This window comes from Boleophthalmus pectinirostris, unplaced genomic scaffold (assembly GCF_026225935.1).
Source record: "Boleophthalmus pectinirostris isolate CB_2022bp ecotype Guang Dong unplaced genomic scaffold, ASM2622593v1 HiC_scaffold_21, whole genome shotgun sequence".
NCBI classification, from domain to species: Eukaryota; Metazoa; Chordata; class Actinopteri; order Gobiiformes; family Gobiidae; genus Boleophthalmus; species Boleophthalmus pectinirostris.
In genome coordinates, this window is record NW_026571175.1 from 26362317 (window position 1) to 26387603 (window position 25287).

Consider the following 25287-nt stretch of genomic DNA (forward strand, 5'->3'; position numbering starts at 1 on the left):
TTCGAGGGGGTAACAGCATTCTAACATGGCTTAAAGCTCAGAGGAGTTGAATTTGCATAATATAGGACCTTTCATAAAAAAAAATCTCTTCTTATTTGTTCCTAGATCTCGCATGCAGGACAGGCCTTCAGGCTGGGCAGGTACCCCATCCACTGGCATCTGATGGGGAACATAAATTATAAGTCTTACGTGAGGGGCTGTGCTATCCACCACACCTTTAACCGAGCAGTGACCATCCACAACACTCACCGCTTACTGGTAGAACACAATGTAGTCTACGACGTCATGGGAGGAGCCCTGTTCATCGAAGACGGCATCGAAACGGAAAATGTTTTGCAGTATAATTTAGCTGTGTTTGTGAGGCAGAGTACGAGTCTTTTGAACGATGACGTCACCCCCGCTGCTTACTGGGTCACCAATCCAAATAATATAATACGCCACAACACAGCGGCTGGAGGTACTCATTTTGGGTTCTGGTACCGAATGCACGAACACCCAGATGGACCCTCCTACGACCCAGATATCTGTCAAAAGAAAGTTCCTCTTGGTGTATTTGAGAACAATACAGCTCACTCACAAGGCTGGTTTGGTCTGTGGATCTTCCAGGACTACTTCCCAATGAAAGACGGAAACTGCGGGTCAAAACAACCAGAACCTGCAATCTTCAACTCTCTCATCGCCTGGAATTGCGAAAAAGGGGCAGAGTGGGTTAATGTAGGCGCTATACATTTCAATGGGTTTATCATGGTCAACAATGAGAAAGCTGGAACAGAGCACAAGCGCATCCTGCCATTCGCTGTTAATTCATTCACTCCAGAAGGGGGCGCTGTGGTGTCTAACAGCACCATGGTAGGACATGTAGATGAACTGGGCCTGGGACAAAAATACTGCACAGGCAGAGGGATCATTGCCCCTCTAGATGATGGACTGAGTGTTATCAATACCAAATTTATAAACTTTGATCGACCTTCGTGCGCAGCGTTTGGAGTGGCCAGGATAGATGGGACATGTTTGGATAATTGTGGAGGATGGGCAGTGCACTGCTCAGGTATCCAGTACTTCAATACCCCAAATAAAGCAGGATTCAGGTGGGAGCACGAGGTACAGCTGGTGGACATGGATGGAACCCTCACAGGTAAATTATTATGGCAAAAACTACATTGAAATTAAAGGTGCATTATGTATCTTTTCTGGAGGAGGTCACCTCTCCACACATCTGACCTGTAACTCTGTGGCCAAACCTCCTTGTCAAAGCCGGATCTCATCAGATCTCAGAAGCTAAGCAGGGCCTGGTAGAAGCCTCACTTAAGAATAATCTTAATTATTAATTATTATCTTTTTCAAGGTGTTTTTGAGCAGCACCTATAATGAAGCAAAGGTCTCCTTCTAGAAAAGTTACATAGTGCACCTTCATTATTGATTATATATTAATAATGCATAAATACTATTGACAGTTATGTATTTACTTAATATTAATGAAACAATGCCATTAAAACAAAGAAAAGAAAAACTATCCAAATAGGACCATAAGCAGTAGATGAACAATTTTGTATTTTAAATGATAAATAAAGTTCTATCATGCACTTTTTTCTTCTAACTGCATGTATTTATATTTTTCACACGTTTTTCAGGAAAGAAAAATTACAAAGTCGTACCAACCAGCGGCCTCCTGGACCCAGCCCACTGCACTCAGAGCACAGAGTGGAGCGCTGCTTTTAACGGATCTGTCTGTGACGACTCTGTGAAGTTCCATCGTTTGGCCTTTAATAACCCTTCTCCCACTTCACTGGCTGGACACAACGTGCTCATGTCCAACAAACACGGTATAAACTCACTCCAAACAGACTCTAACAGGCAACTATGAATACATGAGGTGTGATAATTGCTTTGTTGTTTGGATGTACTTAGGCACTTAGTTTAATGGTCTAGAGACAGCTGTATTGTTGTGAATGGAGAGTATGACAGATTTAGATTCTTGCTTAAAGGTCCTAAATTACACAAAATTGACTCTTGTGAACTTTAAGCCATGTTAGAATGTTGTTTTCTCCTCAAAAACATACCTGGAGTTGTGTTTTGTTTCATTCACACGTGTTTGAGGAATCCTGAATGATTAGTCTGTCCATAACTCCAAAGCTCAAAATGCTCTGTTTACCCTGTGATGTCATGTAGTGGTAGTTTTCAAGTTAACATCTACCTTATAGCTTTTATTCAGTAGAGATTGGCAATTCCAGGGCTGAAATTATCCAAATGATTCTAGTGAAGATGTATAGAGTTTTAAAAATAGTGTGAGAGAAGAACTGAGCCTAAATTTGCAGGATTTTTTGAGTTAAACAAGGTCTAATCTATACTGAACTAAAATAAAGGGTAACTTTTAACTTGATAACTACCACTTCATGATATCACAAGGTGGAATTGAGGATTTTGAGCTTTACACAGACAAATAATAAAGGATAAAGGATTACTCAAACATGTGTGAATGAAACAAAACACACGCAATAAAATTATACCATGACTTACAGTTCCCAAGAGTCAGTATGGTGTAGCATAGGACCTTTAATGTATCCTTTCTTCACAAATATTTGATTTATATTTTAAATCTTCCCCACAGGCAGCAGCGTGGTCCCCTACATGAAGAAGAGGATGACTCATAAACTGGGCTGGATGGCCTTGTTACCTTCAAAGGACACCTTTCTATGGAGCTTCATTGATGGAGAACAGATCACAAACATCTCCTATGTCTCCACCTACTACGGATTCAAAGTATGCAGAAATATCAAGTCTGAAAATTATCACATATTATAAAACTGGAACATATATGAGTAAAGATGACTACGGTGTTTCATTTGAAATACAACTTTTTATTGTATTAAAGGTCCTAAATTACAAAAAATGCTCATATAAACTTTAAGCCATGTTATAATGTTGTTAACTCATCAAAAACAGATGTGGAGTTGTGTTTTGTTTTAGTCACAGATGTTTGAGTGACCCTATAATATTAGTCTTGCCATGAAGTGGTCGTTTTGATGTCAACAGCTACCTTTTACCTCCTTTAGTTGGAAATTCCAGATCTGAAATAGTCCAAATGTTTCTAGTGATGCTGTATTTAGTTTGAAAGCACAGTGGAGTGTTTTCAGTTTGGCAGATCTCAATATGCAAATAAATATGCAGGGTTTGTGTGTTAAATATGTGTGAATGTAACAAAACACATCTCCAGGTATATTTGTGATGAGGAAAAAACATTATAACATTGATCTATCTAAAAATACTAATTGAACTTTGTGTACTGCAGCCTGACGAGTACATAATCATGGGACATAACTTCACCCAGAGCCCGGACAGGTTTCACATTGTGGACGTCAGAAATGGCTCCTCGGCGCCTCTCTCCTTCAGTCAAAATGAAAACGGAGATTGGTACTTTGATGAGAGTAACAACATACTCTACTACATGGGTTTGTGCAGACTCATTATTCATCTATTGAAAATGTATTTACTGATTTATGTGTGTATGTATGTATTTATTTATTTTACTAAAGACAATGGAATAAAACATTAAACATTACAGTAAGAATAAACATGAAAACAAGACACAAATACTTAAAACGATACATAAAACAACAAAGCTCTCAACCCACTCCTTTCCCCAAAACACAAAAAATACAACATAAAACTAAATCAAGCAAATATATTAAAAAATGATTAATTAATACTGACATTATGGAGAAATATCACATTAAATTAATTATATAATTTCTAGCAATTTTATGGTAACACCTAAGTTTAGAGAACAGACATTAATGACTAACCCTAGGAATGGTCACTTTTGTACATTATTTGCTCTTCTTCCTTAAATTGTTAGTATTAATTATTAGTAAATAGGGATGTAACAATAACCGAAATATTGTGATATCGTATTGTCTAAAGTCTCACAATAATATCGTGGGCTGTCACAATATATTGAATTACAAGTTCCTGTGCTTAAATGCATAGATTTATAGTAGCAACAGCTTATAAACATAGGGAACTACATATCCCATGATTAATTTCAGTGCAGACAACATGAAGATAAATATTATTTACTTGAATTCTTGGGATTATGGCGGAAATAATTCACACCAAAATCTTGTCAAGGTATTTTAAAAGCAGAAACGTGTCCTATCGATTATAAAATATCGCAATAAATATCGTACCGTGAGATTTGGATTTCATTACATCCCTATTAGTAACCCTTTATTATTAGTCTGTCTGCATCCCCATTACAACGTAGATCGGAAAATAGTGTAATATGGTCCTTTAATAAGTACTTTTATAGCTGTTTTTTTAGATAAAGAATTTATAGTATTTATTTTTCTGTAGAAACTGTCATATTTATAAAATGAACTAAGTAAAATGGACTGGATTCATTCTAAACAATTAACCTAGAAATTACTGTATGTTATTCTGAGATCCATTTGTATTTTCTATCGTTCTCAGTGTCTGGTAAATCGAGTAACCCAGCGCCCATAGCCAGCGCAGACAGGTCTCTCGCTGATGTCGACGTCACGCTGAAGGTTTACAGATGTTTTTACCCCAAATGTGTAAAGCCCACTGGCCCCCCTCCTGCCACTCTGCCCCCCCTGCCCGACAAGAGGCCCGCCAACTTCATGTAAGACAATATTCAGTCTATAAATGTTTTTTTCCCATAGTATATTATTATTATGAAGAAGAAAATTTCATACAGAATTTTTGATGCAAAGACTAAAAACACTAAACTAAATTAAAATGCTTCATTCATTCTGACAAAATCAAATCAATGTTACTTTTTAAAATCTTCGTCAATACAATACGAAAATAAATAAATTAAACAGATAAACATGCCACAGTAAAATATATACTTTGAATTAAATATACTTAAAGATGCACTATGTAACTTTTCTAATTGGGGAAGCTGCAACCTGCTTGTCTTCATGGAGATGTTTAATGTTCTGCAGTATGACATTAGACTTATCTATCTCCATGGAGACAAGGAGGTAGCACCACCAGACCCAGTAACAGGCCAGATCTACGGAAAAAGGGACCCTGGTCACAGCAGAAAAGTGACATAGTGCCCCTTTAATGTACTAAATAGACTAAAGTGCAGTAACCAATTTAACCTAGAATTATTTTTTAATTCTTTTCATTGTTGCATCCAGCCGGTGGTCTGACTCGTCTTTCTGGACCAAGTCTCCTGAGAATAACAACACTGTACCAGCAGAGGGCACTGACGCGGTCATCCCAGCAGGTAACGTTCACTATTTAATCTCTACTTCACTTTTTCCCATTCAAAAGAGATAATATTTTGTTGTTGTTGTTATCGCCTAATTTTGTAATCATTCTGGTCCTATTTATATTGACAATCTATTCAAACCTGATTATTCTCCATCCTCAGGTCAGTGGGTGGTTTTGGACGCCAGCACACCACCTCTCAACAAACTCACAGTGATCGGAGTTCTGGAAATTCCTGATGACTTGGACACAACGAGCAGCAGAAGGAGGCGGTCGACGGGCAGCCCTGTGGTCATCAACGCCATTCACCTCATGATACAGGTCTGTCCAGTCCAGAGAGATCAAAGGCTTGTGTTATGATTGCATTATGAAGAAAAAATACAGATGACAGATACAGAATGCCAAGACAAAAAATAAAAGAAATCAACTAAACTATAAACTAATATAATTCACTACATTAAACATCTGGAGAAGTTTGCAAACAGGTCAAATTTCAGTTATACTATACTATAAGATGCTATATACAGTAACTATAATAGGCGAGCAGTTTCATTAATGGTCCTATATTATGCTAAATTGGCTTTTGTGAGCTTTAAGACATGTTATAATGTTGTCGCTTAGTCAAAAACAGACCTGGAGTTGTGTTTTGTTTCATTTACACATGTCTGAGTAATTCTTTATTATTAGTCAGTCTACATCTCCAAAGCTCAAAATGCTCTGTTCCACCTTGTGATGTCATGAAGCGGTAATTTTTCAAGTTAACAGCTAACTATTTACCTTTTATTCAGTAGAGATTGGCAGGTCCAGGGCTGAAATTATCCAAATGATTCTAGTGAAGGTTTGAAAACACAGTGGAGCACTTCCTGTATTACCATGACATCACAAGGTGGAACAAAGTGTTTTCTGTTTGAGAGAAGAACTCAGCCTAAATATGCAGTGTGTTTAAAATGTGTTAATGAAACAAAACAAAACTCTAGGTATGTTTGTGAGGAGGAAACGACATTGTAACATACATTAGAAATAACATAATATGGGCCGTTTAAATCCTTGTCCATGATTATTAAGACCATTAAAAGTGTAGTTATTATAAAGTGTTACCTAATATTTGAATGAACTGTATATTTCATTGTATCATTTTCGTTGTATTTGCAGGGAGGTCGGTTGATCGCTGGTTCTCCTGAGTCTCCGTTTAAAGGAGAGCTGCACATCAAACTGAGAGGAAACCACCACACTCCAGACTGGCCCCTCCCCAACGGACCCAACCTCGGCTCCAAAGCTCTCGGTAAACGCGTTTTATATACTGTATACTGTATATAACTCAATGTTTTATATTTTGTTGAACTTATTTTTAGCCTTTAAATCATGTTACAGTATTGTTCTCCTTCAAAACATGTGTTGTGTTGGAGTTGGACAAAAACTTTGAATGAAGCATACTGTAGAATACACCCTTTAAATGTTTCTAAACAAATACATTCTAAATTTCACAATGGAGGCGACAGAAGGTGGAAGTGGAAAATAATGTGACTTCAATAAAAATTTGAAACTTGTTTTAGTTTCAGAATATTACAGAATTAGAAAAATCTTTTTGGCGGTGAGCTTGGTTTGAAAACATGTACAAATGCATTTTTGTTTATTTAATAGATTTTTAGGTTTGTTAGTAGTTAGTTTACTTTGCATTTCAGGTGCTGACTTTGTAATAGTTCATCATTTTACAGATATCCTTTCAAATACAGAATGGAGATTAGTATTATTTATAAGAAACAATTTACCTTTCTGCCCTGGAAATTCAAAATTGTAGCTCCTTTATGTTGAAAAAAATATGTACAATTATTACCAATTTTTAGGGGCAGTGCCTGGGGGGCTTGAGGGGGCACTAGCCTCCCCTAGAATGGCCAATGCTCCCCCAAAGATTTTAATCTCTTTTTCATAGGAGATTCAGTCTCGACTAAAATTTTCAAATGGCAACGACAATGTTTAAAAAAAAAAAACATATTTAATTCATTGTTTAAAACAGCAAAGCAAACATGGTAGGGGGCGGGGGTGTGCTCACATAACATAAAAATGTTTAAAAATCTGAATAAAAATGTTTGTTTTCAGGCGTGTTTGGAATTCTGGAGCTCTACGGAAAACCACCAAATGTTTACCACACCAAACTGTCAGCCTCCTCTGCAGCTGGAACCAACACTCTGACCCTGGCCAAGGCTGTGGACTGGCAGGTCTGCTCAATTTCTACTTTTATTCTATTATTATTTTGACAATTTAGTTTTTCAAATCTACTTTACTTAAACAGCACATTTTACAAACAAGCAGTTTTCAAAGTGCTGCACAGAGATCATAAAAAGAAAACAACAAAAGGTATAATAGCTAAAAAATGGTGCATACTATTCCTAAAACAACAAAACCAGTTTAGAATCAAATAAAAGCAAAACCATAAAACCATAAAATAGTGATAAAAACAACTTAGCAGTTTTGATGTGTGCTTCAGCAAGGCACATAATCTATCTTGCCTTTAATATCTATGCCTGTGAATTGGAGACAAAGTAATTCGAACAGTTTGCAGCATAATAAAGATACATTAAAACCACAATACAAACAGATAAAAAAACATAAACTGGCATTATGAAATTTTTTGTCAACGATTTAAAGATAATAATTACTTACATGTGTGCAGGTTGGGGATGAAGTGGCCGTCTCCACCAGCAGCTACGACGTGTGGGAGACCGAGAAACACGTCATCTCTGCAGTGTCTCAGGACGGGCTGGTTCTGACTCTGGAAAAGCCCCTCGCTTACACTCACATCGGTCAGTATCAAACATCTACACAAAAAATAGGGAAGTTTACAGGTCCTATATTACACAGAATTGCCTCTTGTGAGTTTTAAACAAAGTTATTACCTCATCAAAAACATATCTGGAAATGTGTCTTTTTTTATTTACGTGTTTGAGTAATTCAGGTTTATTAATCTGTTCAGATTAACAGCTCCTTTTACCTTTTGTTCAATAAAGATTGGCAATACCAGGGCTGAACTTATCCAAATGATTCTAGTGAAGGTTTATGGAGTTCAAAAACACAGTGGAGCACATCCTGTATTACCACAAAACATGTGTGAATGAAACAAAACACAACTCCAGGTTTTTTTGTTTTTGATAAACAAACAACATTGTAACATACATCAGAAATAGGGTAATAAGGGTCCTTTAATGTGGCGAGAAAAAATTAGATAACCAGAATAATTAGATAACCCAATAATTAGATCTGATTTTTGACAGAGAGAAACATCTGGAGACATGTGTCAATTAATGAATGGATTTTAAAGTATCTGTTGTATTTGGAAAACAAAGTACAGTGAATTTTAAACCAACTCTGTCAATCTTTAACATTTTATCTTTCATTTTTGTGTTGTGTTTGTGTGATTATGTTGATGATATTTCAATAATCTGTTAACTCAGGAATCAGAGGATAATTTTTTGTGTGCATGTAAACAAACCCAATGACGTTTTAAATGATAATGTCTTTTTTCCTGTAGGTGAAACCCACTCAGTCCCTGGTACAGGTTACAGCTACACTCTGGCTGCTGACGTGGCTCTTCTGTCTAGAAATATTAAAATCATTGGTGAAGAATACGCAAACATCAATAAAGAATCGTTTGGGGCCAGAGTATTGGTGGGCAGCTTCTCCTTTGGGGGAATAGACTACAAAGGTACAGTCCCACATTTTAAAGGCTTCCATGGAGATCTTATTGCTTTAGAATGTATGTTAGTTTGGAATTAAACTTCTAACATGCACTAATTTTGTTTCTCACACTCACATTCTTATTGTGAATGTACACATACACATATCAGAATCAACTCTCCGCAGATATGACATGTAACTTGGTTCGGTGGCTCATTCTGCTCGTCTCTATAACATTCTAATCACATAGTCCACCTTTAAGATGACTTTGTTAGACATTGTTCTGTAATATTGTTATTTTTCTGTTATATTGTTGTGTCTGAAATGAAAATGTGTGTTTTTTTGTTTGTTTGTTTTTTCCAAAAGGCAAAGCTCAGATCAGAAATGTGGAGTTTGAGCGCACTGGTCAGGAGGGCTGGACCGATGACTACGACCCTCGATACTCTGTGGCCTTCCTCAGTTTGGAAAAGGTACAGAATAATTTAGACTTTTGACCTAGACCTACTTTGACTTGGCCTTGGACAAACTTTATTGATCCACAAGGGCGATTATTTGGAAACAGTAGCTCAGTCTTTTTCTAGAGAAATATTGTCGTATCTGTAATTTAAACCTCTACAAACATGTTTAGAAATGCATTAGAATCTTGTATTAGTTAGTCATGTTAACGCTCCTGTTAATCCTTCTTTTTAAACATATATTTTTTGCCAAAATTGTGCAGCCCTGTCCATTTTACATTTTACAGTAACAATGCTTTTATTTCTGATTGTGTTCCAGGTGGAGGACACGTACCTTCAGGGCTGCTCTTTCCATGACGGTTTCTCTCCGGCCATCGGTGTCTTTAACACTGAGGGACTTTTCATTGACGACAACGTGATCCACCACACCATCGGAGAAGGTACACACTACACACTATAAATTATAATAATATAATAATAATAATAATAGTAAATCTTTATTTGTAGAGCATCTTTAAAAATAAGGCTTACAAAGTTCTGTAAAAATAGCATATAGAAAAAGAGACAATGAAGCAGACAGTCAGAGAACTAAATAAATTAATAAAATACAAATAAATAAAGGATAGGGGTGTACAAAATAAACAGAATAGAACAATCTAATATTTGAGAAAAGAAAAGACAGATAGATGGATACACACGACACTCTGTTACTTCTTATAGAAAAACAAAGTAAAGTCTGTCTATCTGTCTATTTATATTAGATTATTCTGTTTAATTTGTATTTGTTTTGTACATGCCCATCAAAAGGGTGTTTCGTGGTAAAAAAGGGTTTGCAGGGGGAAAAAATTTTTGTTTTTTAAAATTTGCAACATACAACAAGCATTCAGACATTAGAAAGGACAAGACAGCACAAAAATAACACACAATACAACAGACGAAGTGCATGTGTATATAAATGTGTAAGGGTACGGGATTTCAAATGTAGATGACTATTTTATGTTCAGTACAGAGGTTCTACAGTATATTGTTTCTTATATGTAGGGATATTATAGAAAGGAAAAAAAAAAAACATGGAGAATCCCGCTCCTGGCATTAAGATAGTTGGTAAAGTGGTTTAAATCCAGCTCCCACAGACGCATACTATTGTTGTGCACTTGAGCAAGGCACTTAACCATTTTGCTTTGAGTGTTACATATACTGGTGTGTGAATATGTGGGTGTAACTGCTAAAGAAAGCTTATACCAGGCTTAAAAAGAAACTTATATGTATATATATTTTTTCATTTTAGGTATCAGAATTTGGGGGCACAACATCACAGCGAGGAGAAACCTGGTGATGATGTCCCTCTGGCCTGGATCGTACCAGGACCGAGAGGAGACCTATAACTTTGAGTGGAACGCCGCCATAGAGGTTCGTTAATGGGCCAATATCTGAGCTATGTCTCTGAGCTATGTTATAATGTTGTTTCCTCATCACAAACATACCTGGAGTTTTGTTTCATTCACACATGTTTAACACACAAACCCTGCATATTTAGGCTGAGTTCTGCTCTCAAACAGAAATCACTCTTTTCCACCTTTTGATGTCATGCGATAATAAAGGAAGTGTGTTTTTAAACTTCATACACCTCCAGTAGAATCGTCTGGATAATTTGAGCCCTGTAATTTTCTACTGAGCAAAAGATCAAAGGTAGCTGTTAACTTGAAAACAGTGTCTTATTTGGACTTGACTTTGACTTTGAATTTATTTGTTTGGAGGATAGGCCCCTTGAGATGTCTCGCAATCTCTTTTTTGAAGGGGTCATCAGAGTTACAACAACAAAAGACCGTTACAGTACGGCAGACAGTAGGCTGCATGAATTAAAATAAATATCAAAACAACAAAATCAACACCCGTTAGACACATAATAAATCAAATCTGAACAAAAACTAAGACAGTTCAGAGAGACAGTTCACAGAGAGTTCAAATATACTCATATAGTCTTCATGACATCAGAAGCAGGAACAGTGCATTTTGAGGTGTGGAGATGTGGACAGACTAATAATAATATAATAAATTATATACAATATGATACAATAATAGTGTTTATATAGTAAATAGAATGAAAAAAATGAAACAAAACACAACTCCAGGTATTTTTGTGATGAGTAAACAACATTCTAACATAGATCAGTGTAAAAGAGACCTTTAAACAAATTGAGAAGGTGATAAGTTAATTGTAAGAAATATTCATTCATTTATTCATTTGTAATTTTAGGTGAACAAGGGAACAGCTGTGGTCCTGCAGAATAACATTGTTGCAGGTTTTGAGAGAGTTGCATATCGCATCAAGGGTGAACCATGTCCAGGTATAACACCATAATTTGACTTTCTCCCCCAAAGTTGTTATGTGTTATTGTACTAAATGACCAAGAATTACAGAATGACATTTTCTTTTAATTGTTTTGTAGGAACTCCTAATGATAGTGAGATGTGGCGTCAGAATGAGGCCCATGGTGGTCTGTACGGAGTCTATTTGAACAAAGATGGCCTCCCACAATGTTCACTCATCAGGGACTTTTTTATATGGAAAAGTTACGACTACGCCATCTACTTCCAGGTATTATCCTATTACATTTACTACTGAACACTGAAGTTTTCTCTACACTCAGATACTCTCTATATAATTATAATTCAAGTATTGTATTGGTAGAAATTGGTACCACTTTAACATTTACATCTTAATTAGTCTTAATAAACATGAACAAAGACTGAATTCATTATAAAAAAGTACTTTATTACAGGGCCCATATTATGCTATTTTCTGTTCTGTTTTATATAATGAAATGTGAAGTTATGATAAAGTTTTAGCTAGAAATTAATCAGTTTTCCTTTTACAGGTGACTCAGAGCATGTCCATCGCAAATGTAACTCTTGTGGACAACGGCTTGGGCCTGATGCCTCTGATCTATGAACCGCCCTCTCTCGCTCACTTATTTGCAGATAAAAAAGTTACAGTTGAGGTGCGAAGACTTTTCTTATCTTAACTTATCTTTTTTGTTAATCCTTTCTGGAAAAAAAATAATAATAATAACAATAATACATTCAACATTAATACAATTTAAGAACATGAAAAACTATATGTACTTTGATTATATTTTTAAAGGGTTGAAAATGTGTGACGTTTATCCCCACAGTCTTCCCTGATCGTTGGGAGCAGCCCCAATTTGAACTGTTCTGAGACAGTGCCCAGTGCAGACTACAACATAATAAACTCTGCGAACAGCCGTGTTGGGAGACCACCCACAGGTACAAGCGATTTCTCTCATTTAGACAAACCTCTAATCTCAAAGTGAAACTAAACACTAAATCAAATTTGCTTTGCTACTATATAGTGTATATATATATTTATTTTTTCTCAAATATAACATAATTGTGAATCAAACATACAACCACCTACTCATCTATTTCCTTTAGAAATCTACAGAAAAAGTATTAACCCAAAATACCTAAAAAAGTATCTGAAAATGTTACCTATATAAATCCAGTACCAATATTAACAATTATCATTACAGTGACAATAGAAAATTTACATTAAAATGTACACAAATTGGTAAAACCCCAGCCCAAGTAAAGATACCATTTTTAGACTCAACGTGATTCTAATCTCATTGTTTTTCTTAAGGTGGGAGGTCCGGTTTGTGCTGGCCCAGTTTTAACTCTGGACACAACACAGCTCCAGCCAAGCCCCACCCACTCAACATGAACTACAACGCCATCAAAGGGTTAATGACTGTCACTGGTCAGTAGAGGTTATTGTGCAGCTTTAGCTGTTGTTTTTATTTGTTTTAATGCCACGGTCTGTTCCTTCAGACACCACCTTTGTCGGGTTTAAACCAGTTTGTTCTGGAGAACAGAATTATATGTTTATCACAAACGTCATGAATGAGGATCTTCAGCACCCGGTCCAAGTGTCCGGGATCAGGACCATAGACAGCTCCAAGGACAACAGAGTCTTCATCCACAGAGCCAGCCTCGGGTAAATACTCCCAATATGTCAGATCATATTTTATAACAGCAATAAAAATGTGCTTTTGGACACTTAAAGAAGCTTTATTCATTCACTTCACACACAGTGTGGTCATATACAGTTATAGTCACAGCTTACATGGGACAGATTGATAGAAGTTAGGCTGCCAATCTGCACCATCAGCCCCTCTGACTATCACCAGTCACTCACCACACTGATACTGGGCACTGAGAGGCTGAAGTGAACCTAAGAAATGATAGTTTGCAGTAGAGCCGCTGCTCCACTTTATATTCAATAAATCTAATTATTAAAATATTGTGTTTCCATCAATATTACTAATACATAAGTAGGAATACATGATTGATATACTAGTGTATCACATTCACTTTTATCGACCTAGAACCTGCTCTGTAGGTTCTTCTGGAGCTGGTAAAAAGTGCCTCTAACCTAATTCTCATGTTTCTCAGTAAAGTGAACCCCTCAGACTGTGTGGACATGGAGTGTGACGCTAAAAAGAAGACTCTTCTGAGGGACCTGGACGGCTCTTTTCTGGGGGTGGTGGGGACAGTGATCCCTCACTCTGAGTACGCATGGGACGGAGATGCCAGGAGAGGTCTGGGAGACTACAGGATCCCCAAGATGATGCTCACCCACCCCAACGGCAGCCGCATCCCTGTGGAGCAGATCGCACCCAACAAAGGTCTGACTTTTTTGTTAAAAAAAAAAAAAAAGAATTTTGATCATCTGCAAAACCACGGCATGGCCCGCGGTCTGAGCTTCTCTCATTTTAATTTTAATTTTATTCACTTAAATTATTAAGAATTTTGAATGATCACCAATGTACAGTACACAGTAAACCTGTTGACCCTGTGTGTTGTTGTTTCTTCTCAGGTGTGATCAGAGACCAGTGCACGTACATGGCCTCGTGGCAGAGTTATAACTGCACTTCACTGAACTACAGACTCATGGTCATTGAGAGTATGGACGCAGACACAGAGACCAGACGCTTGTCCCCAGTCGCTCTGCTCGGAAATGGATACGTGGACCTTATCAACGGTGGGGCTAAAATTATATTTATTTAAAGGGCTCATATTATGCTGTTTTATGATTCGTGTTATTGTTGTTCGTGTTGTTTTCTCAGAAAAAACATACCCAGAGTTGTGTTTGTTCTTCTCTCAAACAGAAAATACTCAACACCTTGTGATGTCATGTGGTAATTTAAGAAGTGCTCCATACTCCATCACTAGAGTCATTTGGATAATTTCCAAAATCTAATGAACTAAAGATAAAAGGAGTTGTTAACTTGAAACCGAATGCTTCATGACATCACAAGGTGGAACAGAGCATTTTAAGCTTTGGAAATGTAGACAAACTAGTGATAAAGGGTTAGTCCTACATGCATGACTGAAACAAAATACAACTTCAGATATGTTTTTGAGGAAGTAACATGGCTAGAGTATTTTTTTCATAATATTGGACCTTTAAAATATGATGAATTGCTCTATTCTGAATCCATGCCGCAAACATAATTATTTCTTTGACTTATAACTGCCTTTATAGCATCACAATCTCAGCTGAATAAATCATCCAATGAATGTATCCATTTGTTATTATTGATTCATTTGAAGTTGCTGTGCTCCTGTTTAGGCCCACAGGACCACGGCTGGTGCGCGGGTTACACCTGTCAGAAGAGACTGTCCCTGTTTCACGCCATCGTCGCCACAGACCATGCCTTTGACGTTTTCTTCAGCAGCGTCACTCCACAGAAACTCCGCCTCATGCTGCTCAACGCTGCCCCCTCTGATGTCAGTGCTACATGACAGCTTTTAATCCAGTCATTAAACAGATTTTTACTCTTAAAAACATGAAAAATAGAAACAGTACTATTCCATTTCAAACAGTTTACAGTGATCCAAAGTTATTCCTCACTTATCTTACACAACAAACCAATTAATTATTCACAGCAACCAGTCTATTGATGCTTTGTGGTGACATCAGGCTAGGGGTGTGCTACATGTATCTCTAAATATGGAATGCTTAGGAGTTACCATGGTGACACAATGCACACTTAAGCAAACACTGACAAAAAAGAAAAAAAAAAACAAATAAACAGAAAATGGATTTTACATACTTTTGGTTGCCTGTGATCAATGCGAGTATGGCATTAAACCTTTCTATCTTTATGGAGACCAAACCAGACAAAGTTACAGGTCAGATCTGTGGAGTCAGTCAGAATTAGGGTGACCAGACGTCCCTATTTACCTGGGACAGTCCCAGTTTTGAGCGCTGTGTCTCTTGTCCCAGCAGAATTATACAAAACCAGTGATGTGTCCCAGTTTTATACAAGAAATGTCACAGTGCTTAATGCATAACAATTTTCCTTAATTACCCACTCGTTTTACAATTTTATGATTACCAACTGATGTCCCAGTTTTTTATTTTGAAAATCTGGTCACCCTAGTTAGAATGCCAGTTTTTCTCTGTATTTTTGAGCTATAAAACCACCTGTAACTGAATAAATGTAAGGTAGAGCAATGACATCTCCATGGGAACAAGCTGGTGACATACCCTCCACCAGAATAGTTACACAATGCACCTTTAAGTGTCGATTAGATGTTATTTATTATTTATTGTTTGTTTTTTTACAGAGTGTTTTGGTGTCCGTGTTCTACTCCAAGCCTCAGCGTCTGGATGTTTACGTGAACAACAAACTGATCGCTCCGACCAATGCAGACTGGAACGACGACAAGACAGACTTTGATCTGAAAAAGCCCATGACACCAGGTACAGTGGAAAAATAACTAAGACAAAGCAAAGACAGGCATTATTACTGTGAGCAGGCCCACTTCTCCACAGATCTGACCTGTAACTTGACCTGGTGATATGGCCTGCTTGTCTCCATGGAGATAGTTCAATTAAATGCCATACCAGGAAAAATTATAACATCCACTTGGAGTCAAACAGGTGGTGTTAAACCAGAAAAGTTATATAGTGCACCTTTAAGAGATAATATTTAGTTTCTTATTTAAAGGTGGACTATGTAACTTTTAGTTTGGGGTCCATCACTTGCTTGTTTCTATGGATACATCACTGTTCTGCCTGGAATGTTCCACAGTATGACATTAAACAGCTCTATCTTAAATGTTAGGGATGTAACAATAACTGAAATATCTTGATATCGTATCGTCAAAAATCTCTCAATAGTATCGTGGACCATCACAATATGTCGATTTATAAGTCTGATTGCTTAAATGAATAATTATGGTGCAGTAATAGCTAAAAATCAGAGAGAACTACATAGACCATTATCCTTTGCTCTGTTTCAGTCCAGACTTCATGAAGAAATAACTGTTATAAGCACTTTTAAATGTTAGTGAGTTGGATTATGACAGAACCAAGGGCATTTTAAAAGGAAAAAGTATTCACAGTCTCCAAAAATATCTCAATAAATATTGTACCCTGAGATGCAATGTCGGGAAAAAATCTTATGGTATTATCACGATATGCATCTCATGGTACGATATTTATTAAGAGAATTTTGGAGAGACTGATATAACTGTAGACAGGACGCTTTTTTGCTTCTAAAATACCTTGACAAGATTTTGGTGTGAATTATTTCCATCATAATCCCCAGAATTCAGGTCAAAAACATGTTTCTTTATGTTGTCTGCACTGAAATGAATCATGGGATATGTAGTTCCCGATGTTTATAAGATGTTACATTTATAAAAACCTGCATTTAAGCAAAGGAACTTGTGATTCAATATATTGTCATAGCCCACGATATTATTGTGAGACTTTTGACGATACAATATCACAATATTTTGGTTATTGTTACATTGCTAATCCCCATTAAGTGTATTAAATTACCAGTGGTTTTATAGCCAAAAAAATATCTGGCATTCTGACTGAGCAGGGTCGCTTATGCACAGATCTGAGCTGTAACTTGGTCTGGTTTAATCTCTGTGAAGATAAAAGGTTTAATCCCATACTGTGAAATATTCCAGACAAAGCAATAACATCTACGTATATGGATAAAAGCATTTGAAGGACCCTCCACGATAAAAGTTACACAATGCACCTTTAATGCTGATGTTTTTTTTTCTTATTTAACATATAACATCAACAACACATTCATCTTGGCCTCTCTTATTGTGTTTTAGGTCAATACGTCCCTAAAATGAATGAATCGCTTGGAACCAACTTCTTTGACCAGAACAACAAAATGCTCAAAGTTCTTCTGCGAGGCTCCCAACCCGTGGAGATCAGAACATCTCCTGTGCTGGTTCTCTCGTTCGAACTCCCCGCCATGACGGAGGCAGAGTTCTTTGGAGACAACCTGGTGAATAATCTAGCCAAGTTCCTCAAAGTGCCCGCTAATATGATCCGGGTCACAAAGATAGTCCGAGCAGATGGAGGCCTGAGGAGGAGGAAGAGATCGTCTGGACTGACAGTGGAGGTAGAGATCAAGAAGCCCCCAGTGCAGGAGACAACCAACACCACCACCGGTAAGAGAAGGAAATATGTTGGAAGAATTATTAAAGGGCCCATATTACACCATTGTCTGATCTGTACCTAAGGCTGTGCAATTAATCGAATTTTGATCGCGATTTCAATTTGTGTGTCAAACAGTCTCCAAACTCACATAGTCGAGTTGAAACGATAAAGCCTAACAAAGTTTATTTTGGGATATTTATTTTATTTTTTAAATATAGACCTTGTAGAAGCTGGATATATAGTTTATTTTGGATACATATATTTTTTTCTATGCCTTATTTCATGTTCAAAGTATATTTTATTAATTTTTTGTTTTATACATTGCAAAACTGCTCCAGGTACATATTTGCAGCCTATATTTAATTTCAATTTGAAAGGTTATCTTAAATTATCAATAATAAAGTGTTTGGGTTTTTTATTGAGAGAGAGAGAGAAATTCTGAATAAGTAATGAAATAATAATCGTGTAACAAAAAAATAAGAATTTGAATAATCATGATTTCAATATTGACCAAAATAATCGTGATAATGGTTTTTTCCTTAATCGAGCAGCCCTATCTGTACCTACTATCAAGATCTATTTCATCTTCTGCGGTTTGAAAATCAGATTCCTCAGTTTCAACAGACAAACAATCGAGGGGAGATTTTCTCCACTGCTGCCCCCAGCCTCTGGACCTCCCTGCTCAAACACATCAGAGACCATAGGCAAATACCATTAGGCAAAAGTAGGCGGCCGCTTAGGGCCCCCTAACCTGGAGGGGCCCCCAACCAATTGTCGTTGCCATAATGTTCCTCAGAGCAATTTGATTTTCTCTCAGTATGACATTAAATGAGAGTAATTTGCTTTTAAACAAGAACCATCAAACCATCAAAATAGTCAAAGCATCCCCCTTTTCTCATTAAAATGGACCAGTCAGCTTGATCCTGATCAACACATAACACTTGTATAGCTCTTCAAGAAGCCCCCATTGCAGCAGACTATATCATAATCATATATAATGGATGTAAACAAAAATGTAATTGTACTAGCAAGAAAACTGAACTAATAAGACAAGTTTCCAATCCATCGTAATTCAAATAGAGATGTGCGTGTCTCAAGAACAATGGGGAAAAACTGAGAATAAAAAGACAATTTAAAAAATACAAAACTCCACCACTGACCTTTTATTAACTACCTGATTTCTTTTGTTTGCCTTCGTTTGTCCCTTCATGTAAAGCGTCTTTGAGTATCTTGAAAAGCACTATAAAAGTGTTGTGTATTATTATTATTATTAGTACAACAGTGTTAAAATTCAGTTGTTTTCACTCCCCAAATTGTTTTTTTTTTAAAAATTTCACAGTTCATAAAGTGGTGCCATTATTCAGTCACAAAAGCAGGAACGTAGGGCTGGGTAATTACTCGAATTAATCTGAGTTTGAAAAATTGCTAAATCATGAATTCGAGGACTCTTATGAAGCAAGTTTACTCCTAACTTTCTTACTTGCAAAGCGGGGGTTATTGTGCAGATATAATTAGATCTGTACAATCTAATCTCTACAAATGTAATTAAAGGCGGTTTACATTTTCTTACATAACAGCATATGATAAGAATGAAAACGTAAAGAGCTTCTGCTGTTTGAAAGATAAGCAGTCCTCTACTTTGATTAAAATTTATTGAAGTAAATTCAATTCTATTTATTGTCCAGGCATTATTTTTTAGCCATAAGAGGTTTTTTTGCCATAAGATGAGTAATTTGTCCATGAGTCTAATGCTTGTTTTATGCTTATTTGCTTTTTCTATGCATGTCACCTTTAATCAGAGCTCAGACAGTATCTGCACATGTCTAACTCTTGTTTTTTTGTGCGTTTTCAGAAGAAGATGACTTTAAACTTCTCCAAGACATTGCAGACGACCTGGGCCAGGCTGCTGTCTCTGGAAACCTGAGTCAATCCATTGGGTTTAATGTGTCCTCAATGGGCATGGTCCCTCCTCCGCCCTCCGCTTCCGACCCAGACTGGAACGAGGTAACAAGACTACGCTGATTTTAGGATTTATTATTGAATATTACAGGGTCTATGATAATTACATAAGAGAGGTCGTATAGTTTTGTATCTGTTTATTACTGTCTTTTGATTATATTTTTAATTTCTTATCTTTTCCAGTTTAATGGATACCTAAAGGTTCTGTGTTACGAAAAATTGACTTTTGTGAGCTTTAGCCATGTGAGAATGTTGTTACCTCATCAAAAACAGAGTTGTGGAGTTGTGTTTTTAATTTGTTTCATTCACACACCGAGCAACCTTTCATTATTAGTCTGTCTACATCTCTAAAACTCAAAATTGTCTATTTGACCTTGTGATGTTGTGAAGCTGTAGTTTTCAAGTTTACAGCTATATTTTATCTTTAGTTCCATAGAGATTGACAATTCCAGGCCTGAAATTATCTAAATGATTCTAGTGAAGGTGCATGGAGTTTAAAAACACAGTGAAGCATTCCAATCCACTCTAACCAATCCAACTTTATTTGTCTAGCACATTTTATAAACAAGACAGTTTCCAAAGCACTTTACATAGCAATGTAAATCAGCAGAATTATGTTCCAGCCATGAGGAAACTAATAGAATCAATCAGTAAAATAATAATAATAAAATTAATGAAAAAAATAAAAAATCAATACATAAAAGCAGTACTAAAAAACTAAAATGGAAAAAAAAAATCAATCAATCAATAAATAAAAATAATAAAAGATACAGAGGACCACACAATTCACACGGTGTTAAAAGCCAGAGAATAAACATGGGTCTTAAGACGAGACTTAAAACACACTGTGGGGGCTGTTCAGTGTCTGTTGTTCCCTGTATTACCACAATCAATTAAATCACAAGTTGGGACAATGTTTTCAGTTTGCGAGAAGAACTAAATACCTAAATATGCAGAGTTTGTGTGTTAAACGTGTAAATGAAACAAAACACAACTCCAGGTCAGATTGTGATGAAGAAATAACATTATAACTATAATAGTGTAATATAGGTCCTTTAAATTATTTCTTGCCTTGTTGATGCTAAATCAATATGTTTCTCTCTTCTTCCTGTAGGTGGCAACAGTGGAGGAGACGAGGGAGGAGACCACAGTGAGTTACGTGTCCAGTGTGTCTGAGCTACTGCTGATAGAGGAGCCCATCGCTGGTGTATATGTGGGTCCTCTGTCCCAACAGCCCAGTCTGAAGGCTGTGGATGAGAAAGTAAGAAACATACACAGCATACACACATAACTACTGCACTGCTCTTTTATCAGTGTCTCTCTTTATTTCCTTTAAAGGGGACGTATTATGCAAAATCAGTGATTTACTTAACAGTTTTCTGTGTAACATTTCATATATGAGTGATAAAGAGCAGCGGTTTTCAGTAGGTGAGGCCCACCTCCCCTGTGGTGCGCCAAAGAGCCACTGGGGAGGTGCAACACATGCAGACTAAACCCCAGACTGATCCCAGGACTAAATAAGGACTGAACTAGGACTAAAACAGGACTAAACCAGAGCTCCACGGCCCACGGAGCTAAGTGCAGCTGTCGGCTGATTGCAGTTTGTGGACACTCTGCTTTGCTGGCTTGGGGTTCTCCTCCTCTCTCAAGTCCATGATTAGTCCTGGTCTAGTCCTGGTTTAGTTCTGGTTTAGACCTGATTTAGATCTGATTTAGACCTGGTTTAGACCTGTAGTAGCCTCAATTAGGCCGGCATGAAGTTAGAAATGATTTGCTGTTGCAAAAATCATTTATGAAGGCACTTTTAAAAAATATGAAAATACAATATTTAAAAAATATAGGATCAGTTGTTATTGAAACTCATCACTGTAGGAACACAAAAATGCATTTACTTCAAAGTCCTGTGTGAGGCAGGGCAGGCGGATGGGATTTTGGGCAAGAGGGGGACGCAGTTGTCTTTACCTACTCACCTAATTTGAAAACCACTGATATAGAAAAAATACACTTTGCAGAAATATTACACAAAATCAACTATTTTTCACTTTAGCACATGTTGCAATGTTGTTACCTCATCAAAAATATACCCTGAGTTGTGTTTTGTTTGTCCTAAAGCGGTAGTTTCCAAGTTAACATCTAACTTTAACCTTTAGTTCAGTAGAGACTCAACAACTGACAATTCCAGAGCTAAAATTATCCAAATGATTCTAGTGAAGGTGTATGGATTTAAAAAACACAGTGGAGCATTTCCTGTACTACCACGTGATGTTTGAGAGATAAACTCCAACTCCAAAAACATTATTAGTATAACATAACAACAGAAAATAGTGAAAAATGGGGCTTTAATATCAAATCAGGTCTAAAACTGCCCCAAAGCAAGTCTACATCTTTTAAAAAACATTTGAATCAAGTGTGTACGTTTTTGTTTTCTTGACTAAATATAATCAAGTGCGTCTTTCATCCGTGACGTTGTACATGTTGCTGTTGCCAGGGCGACTGTGTCTCTGTGGGAGTGACGACGCTCACAGTCACCGCCAGCTTAAAGGACGCAGGCGGAAACGCAGTGGACGGTCTCCAAGGAAACACCACCATCAAGTTCAAGACCTGCTGGGCCAACTTCACCGACCTCGGCCTCTCCAACAGCGGTACACCTCACATACTCTGTTTATGTGGCGTCTCAAAGTTTAGACCTGGTGTAGTCCTGATTTAGTCCTGGTTAATCCTGTTTTAGTCCTGGTTTAGTCCTGGTTCAGTCTTATTTTGGTCCTGGTTTAGTCCTAGTTTAGTCCTGGTTTAGACCTGGTTTAGACCTGGTTTAATCCTGGTTTAATCCTGGTTTAGTCCTGGTTTATTCCTGGTTTGGTTCTGATTTAATCCTAGTTTAGTCCTGTTTTAGTTCTAGTTTAATCATGTTTTAGTTCTGTTTTAATCCTGTTTTAGTCCTGGTTAAGACCTTGTTTAGTCTTAGTTTAATCCTGGTTTAGTCCTGGTTTAGACCTGTTTTAGCTCTGAATTAGATTGAAATAAACAAGACCCAAAGAATTATTTTAAAAGTTTTACCAGGGTGAGGACTGCATCATTCCTGCTAATTTTAAAGTTGTAACTCTGTAACTTTTCCAGTAAAGGTTTTGCCACCTCCCTGTCTCCATGGAAATTGCATTAAGTCTGTCTCCCTTTTTTGCAATTATCAGTGTCTTTATCACAAATCAAAGTATATGTTGAATTCCTAAAATATTCCAGGCAATGCAATAACATCTCCATGGATACAAGCAGGTGTAAGAAAAGTTCCACTGTGCACCTTTAAACTATTGTTGTTATAGTTCTGTAAATTTAGAAAGCTGATTATTTTGAACCTTTGATTTTATTGTTGATCAAAATATGTAATACTTATATTTAAGTTAATGTAACTTCTGAAATACTGTATATACTAAAATTGTAAGCACTTTGATATATTGGTTTAATCTTTGTTTTTTGGTTGTTGTTTTTTTGCAGGAGAGAACCTGACAATGGTGTTTACTCTGAAGGACTGGGGCGCTGAGTCTCAGACTTTCTCTGTGAGAGCTATGCCCACCGTCGCCCCCTCCACCACCAGCGGCAACAGCACCACCAACAGCACAACCCCCGCTACTGCAGGAGGAGGTACGGGAATAATAACCACTCATGTGTCTATTTATTTTTCTATGGCACTTAAAGGTGCACTGTGTAACATTTCTAGTATTCACGAGATTATTAGTATTAATAGTATTTGCTCGTTTTCTCAGTTTGGAAGTTTTTTAGACTTAGACAAACTTTATTGATCCACAAGGGAAATTATTTGGACACAGTAGCTCACACATCACAATATATTATAATTTAAAAAGACAAAAAATATAAATGGTAATAATAAATTCTAAATAAGTAGCTAAAAAAAAGGCAAATAAGACATAATTATATAAATGTAAATGTACAAGTGGGGGGGGGGGGGGGGGGGGGGGGGGGATTAGGGAATTCCATAACTTTTACTCAGCAAAACGCCTCTGAACAAAGAAATTATATTTATTTTGAATATTATCTGACAGACACAAACATAAGAAAAGACCGTTATTTTGTTCAAATAATGTTTTAAGTATCAGAAAAAACTCTTTACTTCCTGTAAATTTTAAACATTTCTTCACAAACTGCTTCTTGATTTGGATAAAATTATAATTTAAAAATCTTATTTTATATTTACTATAGTTATTATTTCTCCATGGAGATGTTAATGCTTTGCCTGGAATGTTTCACGGTATGGCATTAAACCTTTCTATCATCATGGAGACCAAACCAGACCAAGTTACAGGTCAGATCTGTGGGGAGGAAATCCCGCTATAAAACTATAAGTAAAATAAAGCTATTTAATGTCATACTGTGGAACATTCAAAGCAGGGCAATGACATATCCATAGAAACAAGCAGGTGACGAGGATTCCACCAGAAAAGATACACAATGCACCAGTGTTTTGTTTATGGTGTAGTACTTAAATCTGACCCTCTGATTCTGACTCTTCAGGTACCTCAGTGTCCACCACAGACGGGAGTATTTTCAGCTCCAGCACAACCCCGGGGCCCACCGCTCTGTGCGCTGTCAGTGTCATCTACGCTGTGGCCTACTGCTCTGAAACGGTCACTCTCTATGGAAACTAAAACTACAAACACATGGTGAAAAAATACCACAAAAACTACAAATACCATGACAGCTTTCAGTGAAGGAAGAAAGCAAACGTTACATATATCTCAAAGAAGGGTTGGGGAAAATATTTGACTTGTAGTACCTCACTATTTTTATGTAGTTTTCTGAAGGAACTATATATTTTCTAAACTTGTAGGGTGATGTGAAGGATTTTGTTCTCTATATTGTGTTCTTACAAAATGCCAAAGTCAATTTATAGATAGACAAAAAGATAGAAATGTGTCTATAACTAGTCCATCCAGGAAAGTGCAATATAAACTATTTGTTAACTGTGAACATAATGTGAAGATTTTGTCACCTGACCAGCCAGAACCATACGCTTTGACAAAACTTTACAAAAACGAGTGGATTCTGTCCCCTTGATTTCAGAGAGTTTGACTGACAGTTGGATTAACCAATCAGAGAGGTGCATGCATATACCATTTGCTTCAAAAACAAACTTGGCGGTTTACATGTAAAAAAAAAAAAAAAGTGGAAAAAAAAAGCAACATAAACGATTGAGAAACAATCAAAGCATTCAACTGTTATTTATCTCAGGTAAAGTTATAGTCATAAATTTTGTTCTGAATATTATGTATGAATATTATATTATGTTTTCTGCATTTGAAACACGTGATACAAATTAGGAGCTGTGGTTGGATCCTCTCATTTTTTAAGATTTTTCACCCTCTATGATCCAACTCCAATCTCTTCTGGATTCAAACAGAATGTAGAAGGAACTGGCTGGTCAGGCAAACAAGTTTTCAGTTT

At 36.8% G+C, this 25287-nt stretch overlaps 1 protein-coding gene across 1 annotated transcript in view; it reads left to right on the plus strand.

The window, feature by feature from the left end:
• Positions 1–25264, plus strand: part of pkhd1l1.1 (PKHD1 like 1, tandem duplicate 1) — a 75988-nt gene extending 50724 nt beyond the window's left edge. Inside the window, exons 49-78 of the mRNA XM_055157661.1 lie at positions 106–1135; positions 1632–1823; positions 2609–2760; positions 3290–3449; positions 4471–4642; positions 5169–5257; positions 5405–5562; positions 6394–6523; positions 7339–7457; positions 7913–8042; positions 8768–8941; positions 9280–9383; positions 9688–9808; positions 10657–10778; positions 11626–11716; positions 11819–11967; positions 12248–12370; positions 12545–12656; positions 13033–13149; positions 13221–13386; positions 13845–14077; positions 14269–14433; positions 15025–15182; positions 16026–16161; positions 17541–17885; positions 19727–19878; positions 20948–21094; positions 22322–22475; positions 23323–23469; positions 24358–25264. Coding sequence (XP_055013636.1) covers positions 106–1135; positions 1632–1823; positions 2609–2760; positions 3290–3449; positions 4471–4642; positions 5169–5257; positions 5405–5562; positions 6394–6523; positions 7339–7457; positions 7913–8042; positions 8768–8941; positions 9280–9383; positions 9688–9808; positions 10657–10778; positions 11626–11716; positions 11819–11967; positions 12248–12370; positions 12545–12656; positions 13033–13149; positions 13221–13386; positions 13845–14077; positions 14269–14433; positions 15025–15182; positions 16026–16161; positions 17541–17885; positions 19727–19878; positions 20948–21094; positions 22322–22475; positions 23323–23469; positions 24358–24491 — 5382 coding nt within the window. The 3' untranslated portion in view covers positions 24492–25264. The remainder of the gene's footprint in view (positions 1–105; positions 1136–1631; positions 1824–2608; positions 2761–3289; positions 3450–4470; positions 4643–5168; positions 5258–5404; positions 5563–6393; positions 6524–7338; positions 7458–7912; positions 8043–8767; positions 8942–9279; positions 9384–9687; positions 9809–10656; positions 10779–11625; positions 11717–11818; positions 11968–12247; positions 12371–12544; positions 12657–13032; positions 13150–13220; positions 13387–13844; positions 14078–14268; positions 14434–15024; positions 15183–16025; positions 16162–17540; positions 17886–19726; positions 19879–20947; positions 21095–22321; positions 22476–23322; positions 23470–24357) is intronic.
• Positions 25265–25287: the final 23 nt, after the last annotated feature.